General features: G+C 41.8%; 1 protein-coding gene across 1 annotated transcript in view; it reads right to left on the bottom strand.

Moving 5' to 3' along the window:
* MYRFL (myelin regulatory factor like) overlaps positions 1-12,752 on the bottom strand; it is a 125,114-nt gene that overhangs the window by 15,735 nt on the left and 96,627 nt on the right. Inside the window, exons 14-19 of the mRNA XM_061416489.1 lie at positions 10,662-10,825; positions 9,959-10,022; positions 3,631-3,716; positions 1,001-1,075; positions 868-920; positions 567-746 (exon numbers count right to left, since the gene is read on the bottom strand). Of these exons, the coding sequence (XP_061272473.1) occupies positions 567-746; positions 868-920; positions 1,001-1,075; positions 3,631-3,716; positions 9,959-10,022; positions 10,662-10,825 (622 nt within the window). The remainder of the gene's footprint in view (positions 1-566; positions 747-867; positions 921-1,000; positions 1,076-3,630; positions 3,717-9,958; positions 10,023-10,661; positions 10,826-12,752) is intronic.

A 12,752-nucleotide genomic window follows, 5' to 3' on the forward strand; every position in this document is an offset into this window, starting at 1 on the left:
GAAAGAAAGCTGAGTGCTGAAGAATTGATGCTTCTGAACTGTGGTGTTGGAGAAGACTCTTGAGAGTCCCTTGGACTGCAAGGAGATCCAACCAGTCCATCCTAAAGGAAATCAGTCCTGAATATCCATTGGAAGAACTGATGCTGAAGCTGAAACTTCAATACTTTGGCCACCTGATTCAAAGAACTGACTCCTTGGAAAAGACCCTGATGCTGGGAAAGATTGAAGGCAGGAGGAGAAGGGGAAGACAGAGGGTGAGATGGTTGGATGACATCACAGACTCAATGGACATGAGTGTGAATGAACTCCAGGAGTTGGTGATGGACAGGGAGGCCTGACGTGCTGCAGTCAATGGGGTCGCAAAGAGTCGGACACAATGGAGCAACTGAACTGAACTGAAATGATTGCAAGTTTATGCATTTGTGTTTTTAAAGATTTTGCCACCCCTAACAGAGGAGTGGAACCATTATCTAGACTCATTAACAGACTAACCAAGTAAACACTGGGAAGGGGAACAAATCCCTCAGGTTCAAAGCACTAGTTGTTACCCTTTGGTCATTCTTTACCTGCCCATGGCCCCTGATGCGGCTCCTGCTCCTCCAACTGTCTTTGCATGGGGCTTGAGAGGCCTCTTCTTGTTCCCCAGATGGGGCAGCAATAAGTCTGCTGACATGGCAGGATCTCACAGAAAGTGATCTCAGGTACTTGGAAGGAGGGCAATGTGGTTGCCAGGGTTGTATTAGGTGCTGCAAAGCATCAGGCAGAGGGGAGGGAAGTGACAAGGTTAACCTGAAAGGCTGGTTCTTCTGTTGACAATTCACATGAAACCCAGGCTGGGTTTGAAGGTGGCTGATGGAGAGATCTTACCTGAGGGGGAAGCTGTGGAGGGCAGAGCTGGCTCCTGAGAGCTTGTGACGTTGCTGGAGGAAGAGAACAAAATAATTAACAAAAGAGGCCTTCAAGAGTCCTCCCCAAAAGAAAACAAGATGGGAACTCTTACCTGGAAGGGGCACTTGGGGTACATCGGTCTTGATCTTTTAAGCTAAGTATGTAAAGGGAGACTATTGTCAAGCCACTGTTTAAAAAAATAACAAAAGAAAGAGTTATGTGGCTGATTTGATTCCAGATAAATCTCACATAACCAGCTGCCAGAGATGTCCCCTCCCAGACCATACAGATGAGCGAGCAGGGGGCGGGCGGCCATGGAAACCAGCACAGTTCTGCTTCTTTGCCCTGATAAGGACGATCTCCCAGTCTTCCTGGAGCTCAGAGGCTCCTGGGGTAGGTGGAGCTGATGCATTTTTCCACAAGCAGCCCCCTGACCCTGGCAAGCTGTCTCAGAAGTGTCTGTCACTAGCGGAAGATTACAAGAGGAAGTGTGTAAAGCACTGGAGGAAGCCCTCTGCTCCTTGCAGGAAAAAGTCACAGTAAAGTTCATATCCCCTAGTGGAGGCAGCCGTGTGGTGGTGCAGGGAGATGAAAGGCCACACAGATTTAGTCAGCGGTAGGTACCAATCCTTTTGGCCGCTCCTGACGTCTTCCTGCAGCCTGTCTTTTGAGAGCTCAGTGCATCAAATTGGACAGAGGAAGGAAAAGCAGTGCCATAAAGTATCCATTTCCACTTTACGTGACTTCAGAATAATGAGTGTATCGCTCCCCACAATGATCGGAACTTATACATCCAAGTGGAGGCTTTCCTCAAAGGTCCTGAGCTTTGGGAAGCTATTCTTAATACTACTCACACATCCCAACACTCAGCATCCTCCTCTCTGGGGGTGGGTGTCTGTAGAACTCTACTATCCCACTGTGTGGGGGCCTGACACAGGGGGACCTCACTTGACCTCCTGCCGGCTCGATGTCACATCTGGTTCCCTAGACTCAACTCCTCATTATTTTGTTCCCCATCAAAGGTAGTTGGTTCACCATCATTAAATACCTACAAAGAAATGTACCCCCCATTTGAATTCAGCTCATAAAGAAAGAATTCCCAGAGTTTTCTCAGAAGCAGCTGGTTACTACCCAGCGGGCACAGGGCTGCTTGGTAAAAGCCATGCTGAGCCCCAAAGATGCCTTCAGACAGAATCTGTTGTGTTGCCGTGGCAACTATTTGCTGTGGTCCAGTCTCCCTGACTTTGTTCTCCCACATTCCCCATTCTCTATCTCCCTACTATTAATCCTTAAATATGTTTTCTGATCCGTCTGCTATCTGCGTCAATGCATGGCCTGGGCAGCTTCTAGAATCATACACCAAAAATAGACATCTGCTTCTTTCTTTAGGGTTTTGACCCCTCTTGGGTACACCACAGGCTGGAAACAAGACAATAAGCCTATTACCACCTATTTCTGGTCTTGGAGGTCGACAACATTGGAATTCATAAGATCTGATGAGCACATTTAAAAAGCAGTCTCTTCATGTCAAAATTAGACTTCCTGTAAGCTTTGCATTTGGCTTTCATGGGAACCTGTGTCTCTAGAGAATGTTAAGCATGTCTGTGAAAGGTCAAAGTGCTCACTCTCTCCTGAACTGAGAATCCTAGCAGAAGACAAGTTCATTTAGGAGAGAGAAAAAGTATACCAGCTTCTATGGAAATTCTATGTAGTGGTGTCAAATACTTGGGGATGCTTCCCACAGTGGGCAGTAGCAGGTGAAAAGTTAAAATGCTGAGGGGAGAGAAGGGTACAGAGAGACCAACAACGTCTCCTATAACTAAGAAGTTGCCTTACTTCAAGGAACCGGAAGCATCTTTGGGCCCATCGCTTACTTAGCCTCTGAGGATAATTGTCTCATCTGGTACACGGCCCAGCAGCTAGTCCTTTCCCACACTAACACAGCATTTTGGAGGGATAGATAAATACCCATTTTACTCTGTGAATAGTCATACAGGGAACCAGAAGGCAGGGAAGATGCAGGCAAGATGACCAGGGCTCCAAGGCTGAGAAGCCATCATAGCGGCAGCACAGGTCTGAAGACCAAAGGCCTGAGAAAAACCTCTCATCCCTCAAAAGCACGACTCTTCCTCCTGTGGAGGAGGGATAGCAGACCAAGGGTATCCAGTACTTGCCTAGCAACCATCTTGTCCTTTCTGAATTTGTTTAACTGCTTAGCACATTTGGCTAGAATTTCATCATGTTGCATATCTTGGGATAATCTCATGGTCTCTTTTGGCATAAAATCCAGAAGAATCCTAATAAATGTAAGGATCCAAGGGAGAGTGGATTGTACCTGATTGTTTACTCACTCTTTTCCTCCAAGTAGATGGGAAAGGAGAGCAAAGATGTTGCAACAGTTATTTGCAGGGCAGGACTAAACAATATACACACACGCACACACATACCTGCATACACACAAACACGAAAGCCACAGCGAGCTAGTAAAAAGTAATCAGTTGATTATAAAAAAAGAGCATTTCATATTTAGGAGCAGAAAGCCTGTGCTTTTTTTTTTTCCTTCAAAGAATGAGTTTACAAAGGGCTCCGTCATCTCTAAGCGAAATCAAAGACCAACACCTGGTTTAAAGGGCTTCTCAGTCTTCAAAGTAAATAGAAAGTCAGTCCCCAGTTCACTTGTGAAAAAGGAAGATGGAAAGAGAAAAAGAGCTTGACGTAGAATAACACTGATGTTTTTCTTACCAAAATGCCATCACAGCAATGAGGGTTATAACCAAGCTCTGGAAAACCCAGTTAGGACATGACTGTTTTTTTCCTGAAAAAGAAACCTATAAAAAATTCAGCAATGAGAAATGACAAATCAGTGACACCAACTTTGAGAAGGATGTCTGAAGGCTCACTCCCCAGGGGGTCTTTGCTGCTGCCTTCAGCCTATCTCTCCCTCCTCCTCTCTGAAAAGGAAATTCTTTCAAAGCCAAGTCCCTCCCTTTCCTTGGCACTCCAGGCCATGCTCTCTTTTCCCTGCAGGACAATTGTCTGTGCCATTCATTTAGCGCTTATTCTTGAAGTTCTATGAGAAAAGAGGAGCTGCCAGACAAGATACTGTCAGAAGACAGAGGTCCATTTCTTTTAATAAGATACTTTCGAAAAACAAAATGCCTTCAAGACATGATAGAATAAATCCCAATGGAAGAATTTCAGGCAGCATGACAAATTGCAGGAAAGGTTTTTGTGGCATGAAATACTATTAATTACTCCTTAAATCATATATATTAGTATCCGATTCTGCCACCTATTTTTGAGAACAGTTCTGGGCCTATGTCTTATTTATTCTTATCCCTTCAGCAAATATACATTAAGTACTATGATGAGTAACACTATAGGGGGAAATGAAAATAAGTAAATTACACTCCCTAGGAAGTGAATGAGATAAACCTTTAGGACGGGTACATATTGGCATTAAAAACTTGCACATGAGGAATGAGCCAGAACTAGGATAGACAGCTGTGCAGTTGGTGAGGAATCTGACTAGAGATAGGAGAGGTTTTCTGCCCAGTTAAATATAAGCTCTTTAAATATGAGTTTTCCTGCTAATGCAATAGAAAGTGTTATGTTTGCTTCCTCCTGGGGGTCCAGGGTAAGAAGGGAATTGAAGGATGGCAGTAGACAAGAAAAAGCTTAAATTGGTCTTTGAATTTCTTGGGCAGATTATCTGTATAGAGAAAATGTTCTTCAGTGTAACATTGTGGGTGGGATTAACTGCACCCTTTTTAACAATTACCCAAATCTTTAGGGCTATTTTATATATGTTTATAACTGACTCGTCCAGAGGTGCAATAAGAAGCCACTTTGAATACCAATAGGCTTCCCTTTTGGCTCAGCTGGTAAAGAATCCGCCTACAATGTGGGAGACCTGGCTTCAATTCCTGGGTTGGGAAGATCCCCTGGAGAAGGGAAAGGCTATCCACTTCAGTAGTCTGGCCTGGAAAATTCCAAGGACTGTATAGTCCATGGGGTCACAAAGAGTCTGACAAGACTAAGTGACTTTCACTTTCACTGAATACCAATAGCTCAGTTGCTAAAGAATCCACTTGCAATGCAGGAGACCCAGGTTCAATCCCTGGGTGGGGAAGATTCCCCTGGAGAAGGAAATGGCAACCCACTCCAGTATTCTTGCCTGAAAAATCCCATGGGCAGATTAGCCTGTTGGGCTACAGTCCATGGGGTCACAAAGAGTCAGACACAACTTAGCGACTAAACAACCACCACTGAATACCGAGAAGTAGATGGTTTATACCATTCCCATACCTCACTGGAATAGTTCTGAGGATGCTCTGCTAGTGCTCTGTGCACAGAAGGAACTCAGTGGAATTTACTGAATTGATTAGAATTAAATAGTATTAATTTCAGGATAGCAGCTTCCCTCCCAACCTACTCCCTAAAGATGCCAGATTGTTTTAAATCTGTATGGTTTTGTTCCAAATCCTTTGACCTAATATAGGAAAATCACCCAAGACCTGGAGTCAGACTTGGAGTCAAGCCCTGAACAAGTCATCGAAATGTCATTGATCCTCATTTCTTCATCAATAAAATAGGAAGGATGAAATCATACCTGCCTACTTTACAGAGTTATTGGGTAGATCTAATTAACAGTCTAATGGTTCTCAAATTCAGGTTTGTGTGAAGATTACTATGGAGCTTGTTAAAAATCTAAATGCCCTGAAACATTCTGATTCAATAGGTTTCCATTCAGACTGAGGTGGGGGCTGGGGATCTATAGGAAGCAGGATAATGAAAAGTGTCTGCATCAGTTCCTTTCCTTTCGCCCTTCTTCTCCATGTCCTCAGTGGATTTTTACTTAAACTCTGAGGTTTTTCCAACTTCACCCACGGCAACAGCACACATTGGTATTTTACCAAGCTCCCTGGAAGACTCTGATATATGCCAAAGTATGAGAACCACTGAAAGAGTGGGTTTGAAAATACTAATGGTGAACACTTTTATGGCACTTACGTGTCACACCCTCTTCTGAGTGCTTTATGTATACTAATGTTTTGAACCCCACAATAATTCTCAACGTCCCTATAAGGTAAGTACTGTTCTCATCCCTATTTTAGAGATGGGGAAAAATGAGGCTCAGGGAGCTAAGTTCTCACTCAAGATCACACAGCTAATAAATTACAGAGCCAGGCTTTGACCCAAAAAACACTTGGGTTCAGAATCTGTGGGGCTTCCCTGGTGGCTCAGACAGAAAGAATGTTTCTGCAATGCAGGAGACCTGGGTTCGATCTCTGGGTTGAGAAGATCCTCTGGAGGAGTGAATGGCAACTCACTCCAGTTTTCTGGCCTGGAAATTCCATAGACTGAGGATCCTGATAGGCTATAGTCACTGGGGTCTCAGAGATTCAGACACAACCAAGCAACTAACACTTTCAGAATACGCGCTGTTATTCTCAAATGCCATGCCGCCTCCCTTTTTCTGTCTGTAAAGAAAGGAGACACTGTACGACTTATTGTTATTATTCACAAAGTCTTCATGGCTACCAAATGAACTCCTTAACTGGCGATCCAGAAACTGAGACTAACTTATTTTCAGCCTTAACTTTTCTCCTCCCTAACAAACTCCCACCTAGTCAATGAAGCCAGCACCAGCTCCCAGACCTTGGCTTGTGTCATTCCATCCAGAACTGCTCCGGCAGCTCCTGTCACTTTCCAGACAAACCTTTGCCCCCTTGAAGGCCCAGCTCCCATGCTACTCCCACAGTGCTCTGAGCGTCTACATTATTTATCACTTCCAGGTACAGCTGGTCTTTTTATTCTCTTCTGATTTTCCCTGATTACTTTAAACTTCTTTTTTCTTTTAAGATTTTTTTTTTAAATATAGACCCTTTAAAAATCTTCATTGAATTTGTTATAATATTGCTTCTGTTTTCTGTCTTGGGTTTTTTGGCCCCAAGGCATGTGGGATCTTACCTCCCCACCACCCTGGGTAGGGGGGACCTGCACTCCCTGCAGTGGAAGGCAAAGTCTTAACCACTGGACTACCTAGGAAGTCCCTAGCTTAAAATTCCTTAGACGAGGCCACATCTTACTCACCTTTGCCTCCACAGGCATAAGACAGTGACTATAAGAGGTCTTCGAATTGAGGGGATGCCCTTCAATGTCTATACACGTCCTGGACTCTGTGTTCACACCCCAACACCCCCGCCACCCATGCACCCAAGACATTAAATCTCTTAATGTTTTAAATTTAGATTGTTAGCCTACAGGGAATATTTTCAGATGGGGTCTCCATTCATGCATTGATTTAACGAACAGTTCCTGAGTACACACTGTGTGCCAGTCCCTGGGGACAGAGAGTGAGGAAGGCAGACACAGTCTCTTCTCATGGACCATATATTGTAGTTAATATCCTGAGAAAACTGCGAAAGAAACAGATCCCTTAGGTGCAAGATGGTTGCCACAAAGGTTACACAGGAACCAAATGCATGTGTGCTTGCTAAGTTGCCTCAGTTGTGTCTAACGCTTCTGCGACCCCATGGAGCCCCCACCAGGCTCCTCTGGCCATGGGATTGTCCAGGCAAGAATACTGCACTGGGTTGCCATACCCTCCTCCAGGGGATCTTCCTGACCCAGGGATCAAACCTGAGTCTCCTGAAGCTCCTGCATTACAGGTGGATTCTTTACTGTTGAGCCACCAGGGAAGCCCACAGGAACCAAATCAGTACCTTCCAATCTGCCTCCATTGATGCAGATACAGTTCCTTCTATTCCCTTGCAAACTGGTTAGTACAAAGAGCACCTTCCCTACACAATATTGTTAGTATTTTGTGTTTATTGAGCAACCTGCTATGTGCTGGGCATTGTGCTGAGGACTTTAGATCATTTAATCCTATCAATTATTGTTGTAAGGTAGACACTATTATTATCTGTTCAGTTCAGTTCAGCTCAGTTTAGTTGCTCAGTCGTGTCTGACTCTTTGCAACCCCATGGACTGCAGCACGCCAGGCTTCCCTGTCCATCACCAACTCCCAGAGTTTACTCAAACTCATGTCCATTGAGTCGGTGATGCCATCCAACCATCTCATCCTCTGTCGTCCCCTTCTCCTCTTTCCTTCAATCTTTCCCAAGATCAGGGTCTTTTCAGATGAGTCAGTTCTTCACATCAGGTGGCCAAAGTACTGGAGTTTCAGCTCCAGCATCAGTCCTGCCAATGAATATTCAGGACTGATTTCCTTGAGGATGGACTGGTTGGATCTCCTTGCAGTCCAAAGGACTCTCAAGAGTCTTCTCCAACACCACAGTTCAAAAGCATCAATTCTTTGGCACTCAGCTTTCTTTATAGGCCAACTCTCACATCCATACATGGCTACTGGAAAAGCAATAGCTTTGACTAGACAGACCTTTGTTGGCAAAGTAATGTCTCTGCTTTTTAATGTGCTGTCTAGGTTGGTTATAACTTTTCTTCCAAGGAGCAAGCGTCTTTTAATTTATGGCTGCAGTCACCATCTGCAGTGATTTTGGAACCCCCAAAATAAAGTCTCTCATTGTTTCCATTATTTCCCCATCTATTTGCCATGAAGTAATGGGACTGGATGCCATGATCTTAGTTTGCTGAATGTTGAGTTTTAAGCCAACTTTTTCACTCTCCTCTTTCACTTTCATCAAGAGGCTCTTTAGTTCTTCTTCATTTTCTGCCATAAGGGTGGTGTCATCTGCATATATGAGGTTATTGATATTTCTCCCAGCAATCTTGATTCCAGCTTGTGATTCATCCAGCTGGACATTTTGCATGATGTACTCTGCATAGAAGTTAAATAAGCAGGATGACAATATATAGCCTTGATGTAATCCTTTCCCAATTTGGAACCAGTCTATTGTTCCATGTCCAGTTCTAACTGTTGCTTCTTGACCTGCATACAGATTTCTCAGGAGGCAGGTCAGGTGGTCTAGTATTCCCATCTCTTTAAGAATTTTCCACTGTTTGTTGTGATCCACACAGTCAAAGGCTTTGGCATAGTCAATAAGGCAGAAGTAGATACTTTTCTGGAAGTCTTGTACTTTTTCAATAACACAAGGGATGTTAGCAATTTGATCTCTGGGTCCTCTGCCTTTTCTAAATCCAGCTTGAACATCTTGAAGTTCATGGTATTATCTGTTTCCCAATGCAATTAAGTAAACTTTCCCAAGAACACTTCTACATGTTTATTTATCCATGTATTTATATCTGTTGGCATATATCAAGAAACTTGTCTGCACCATAGCATTTTAGTACTTTTTAGTAGAATACTGAACTCTTCTTAAATCCTCTTAGAATAGTTCAGCGATATACAGAAGAAGTAGAGAGTAAAACAGGACAATGGCCCAAATATCAGGTCAGCCCTTAACAAAATATAGATGAAGGTCATAAATATCTTCCTCTGGGAATATCAGTGGATCTGAGGCATAAGCTGAGGTTCACAGCTTTCTATGAATGCACCTAGGAAGAAGGGACTGAAGCTTCCCCCTCACTGACACTTCTCTGCCATGGATAGGCTGTCCTTTAAGCTAATAAATGATTAACCTTCACTTTTTACTGTAAATGTTATCCTATTTGATGAAATGCTCCGTTCATTAATAAAGTTGCCACATTTTAAGCTTTGCAAGCAAATGAATACCTAGTCTCTATTTGCATATAGAGTACCGAATGTCAAAGGGAAAAGAGAGATTTAGAGATTAACTGACATCCCTTTGGGATCTTTTGGAACCAAAGATAAGGGACTAAATCAAGTCAAGGAATACACACAGGTCTTATAACCCAGGGTCATCTGCTGATGAATTTCTCTTGTTGGGGAATATACACACAAAAACTGGCAGAGTAATATTTCTGAAATGAATGTCCCTAACCTCCTCTTTGAAAAACCAATTAATATCTATTAAAGGAATAATATTTAAATGGCTTTGTGCATAAGGATACATACTAGAGAACCCATCAACAAATAAACGATGAAAACAATTCTTGATTAATTTTCATAAACTCTATTTTAATAGAAAATATCATCTCTGTTCATTATAAATTTAAGTCTATTTACCTTGCTGTTTTTTTTGGAAATGGTCCTTTTTGGAGAAGATGCACTAAGAGCTCTGCTAAATTTGCTTTAAAAAGAGAAAGAGAAAATTAATTACAAATCAAATGCCTCTCTGGGAGTTATATGACAAAGGCCCAGGCTGTCACTAACACAGCAGTATGGCTCTTTTTTTGTAATACAGTGGTAATTTTAAAAAGGAAAGTCGAGGCAACTGAGAGTTCTTTTTGTGTAAAAGAACTTTAGTAAATATAAATAAATGCATTAAAATTTACATTTCCCTTTTCCTCAAAACTATAGCCCAGAAAATATGCACTTACACCCTTAAGTAATAAAAAATAGAATAATTTTTGTCCCTGAGGATCAAACATGGTTTTCTAAATTTAGAAATGGTCCCCTTTCCTTGTTAAAAAGAGAGACGGTCTGTTTTGTTAAAATGTAGCGCATCCTATAATCACCACTCTTAAACAGATCCATTATATTTTGTTTCATCTTAAAAGCAGCAACAGAAAAAATAAGAAAATTATCATATAAAATAATTGTGTTTCAAAACATTCATTCTAAAAGATGAATAGAGACTTAATTAAAACAAAGTAATGATTGCTGCTTGGTAGACAAACCATTCAGATTGTTACAGAAAGGTCTTTCTAGTTATAGAAAGACCCTCATTCTCCCTTTCTCCACATTTCTATGGCAGTCCTGGAGGTACCTGATTGAGCTCGCCTCACTGGCAGAGGACTTCGAACTACTGAGCCGCTTTAGCCTGGCCAGCTTTCTGTTCCATATTTCTAACTCTTCTATTCTTTCTTCAAGGTTGTTGGTTAATTTGCAAAGCTGCTTCACTGCACCCACATTTTCCATGAAGATCTGGTCCTAAAAATGAAAATAATTCAAAGCACATAAGTTTACAGTTTGAGACCACTAGATAAGTGTCTGCAGCCAATCTAAAAACAGTTCAACCCTCCACTGAAAATGGTTATACACACACACACACACATACCACGACACACACATACCACGACACACACATACCACGACACACACACAACCTCAAGTTCATTCAAGACAAGTCTGGAGGCTAGAAACTTAAAGTGATCTTGCTAAACTTCTGGTTGTGCAGTAAAACTGCTTATGTTCAATTTGCAATAAAATGGAAATATGTCCTTGTAATCTAAGAGAGAGAACAGAGCTGAAGGACATTGTCAAGGTTTGAATCCAAAGATTTATTTTCAATGGCCATTATGCTCTATTTAAAACTCATAAAAAGAAAGTCAGAACAGGCTTCTGAATGTTGATTTGTGTGTGCATCACTAAATCATCATAAGGAATAACTCCAGTTTTCCCTGGTAAAATGTATATCAAACTGCTCAGGTGAAGGAAGGAAGAATGAAGATCTGGGCTTTTCTCTGAGCTCTGCCACCTGCTAGATGTGAGGCCCCAATTAAATAGAACAACTGCTCTGAGCTTCAGTTTCTTCATTTATAAATGAGAGAACAATTCTTGAGGTGTTAATTCTGTCTTGCTATTACATGCAATTTATATTTTAGCTTAAAATTTAAAAAATAACACTTAATTCTTCCTATTCAGAGAAAGTTATCCACATGTCAGAAAGAGCAAGAAAGGAGAGACCAACCAAAACCATAGGGTGCCAGACATCCCTTCCCCTACCCACACACTTCAGCCATCATAGGAACTTGTGTGTCTATCTTGTGTGTGCACGCTCAGTGACTAAGTCGTGTTTGACTCTTTGTGACCCCATGGACTATAGCCCGCCAGGCTCCTCTGTCCATGGGATTTCCTAGGCAAGAATACTGGGGTGAGGTGCCATTTCCTTCCCCCAGGGATCTTCCCAACACAGAGATTAAACCCATATCTCTTGTATCTCTTGTATTGGCAGGCAGATTCTTTACCACTGAGACACCTGGGAAGTCCCATAATTAAAAATGCTGCTGCTGCTGCTAAGTCACTTCAGTCGTGTCTGATTCTGTGCGACCCCATAGACAGCAGCCCAGGAGGCTCCTTCGTCCCTGGGATTCTCCAGGCAAGAACACTAGAGTGGGTTGCCATTTCCTTCTCCAATGCATGAAAGGGAAAAAGTCGCTCAGTCGTGTCCGACTCTTAGTGACCCCATGGACTGCAGCCCACCAGGCTCCTCCGTCCATGGGATTTTCCAGGCAGGAGTACTGGAGTGGGTGGCCAGTGCCTTCTCCATAATGAACAATACTATATTATATAATTGAAAGTTGATAAGAGAGTAAATCTTAAATGTTCTCACCATACACACACACAAAATGTAATTATATGAGGTGATGGGTTTGTTGATAAACCTTATTATGGCAATTATTTTGCAATATAAGTTTATACCAAATCATCATATTGTACACCTTAAACTGACATAGTGCTATGTGTCAATTATATCTCAACAAAGCTACAAAAATTCAGCTGTGAGGGAGGATAGTTTATTTAACTAAAACAAGATCGGAGATGAATTGATAACTGTGGAATCTGAGTGAAGTATATAAATTTTATTACTGTATATGAAGTATATAAATTTTATTACTCTTCTCTCTCATTTTGTATGTTTGAAATTTTTCACTAAAAAAATGTTTAAAAATAAATAAAGCACAAAATAAAAACAAAGCAAAAAAAAAAAAAGTCTCCTGACAAAGGCTCTTCTAAATTTTCTAATTCTGGTACAGATTTTCCTTTACTTCTAAATTTGTTTTATAAAAACAAGTCAGAAATCACGAAGATAGGAATGACATTCTATGGTTCTAAACCATAATAAATGTCATATTAC

Source organism: Bos javanicus, chromosome 5, assembly GCF_032452875.1.
Source record: "Bos javanicus breed banteng chromosome 5, ARS-OSU_banteng_1.0, whole genome shotgun sequence".
In the NCBI taxonomy this organism is placed as follows: domain Eukaryota; kingdom Metazoa; phylum Chordata; class Mammalia; order Artiodactyla; family Bovidae; genus Bos; species Bos javanicus.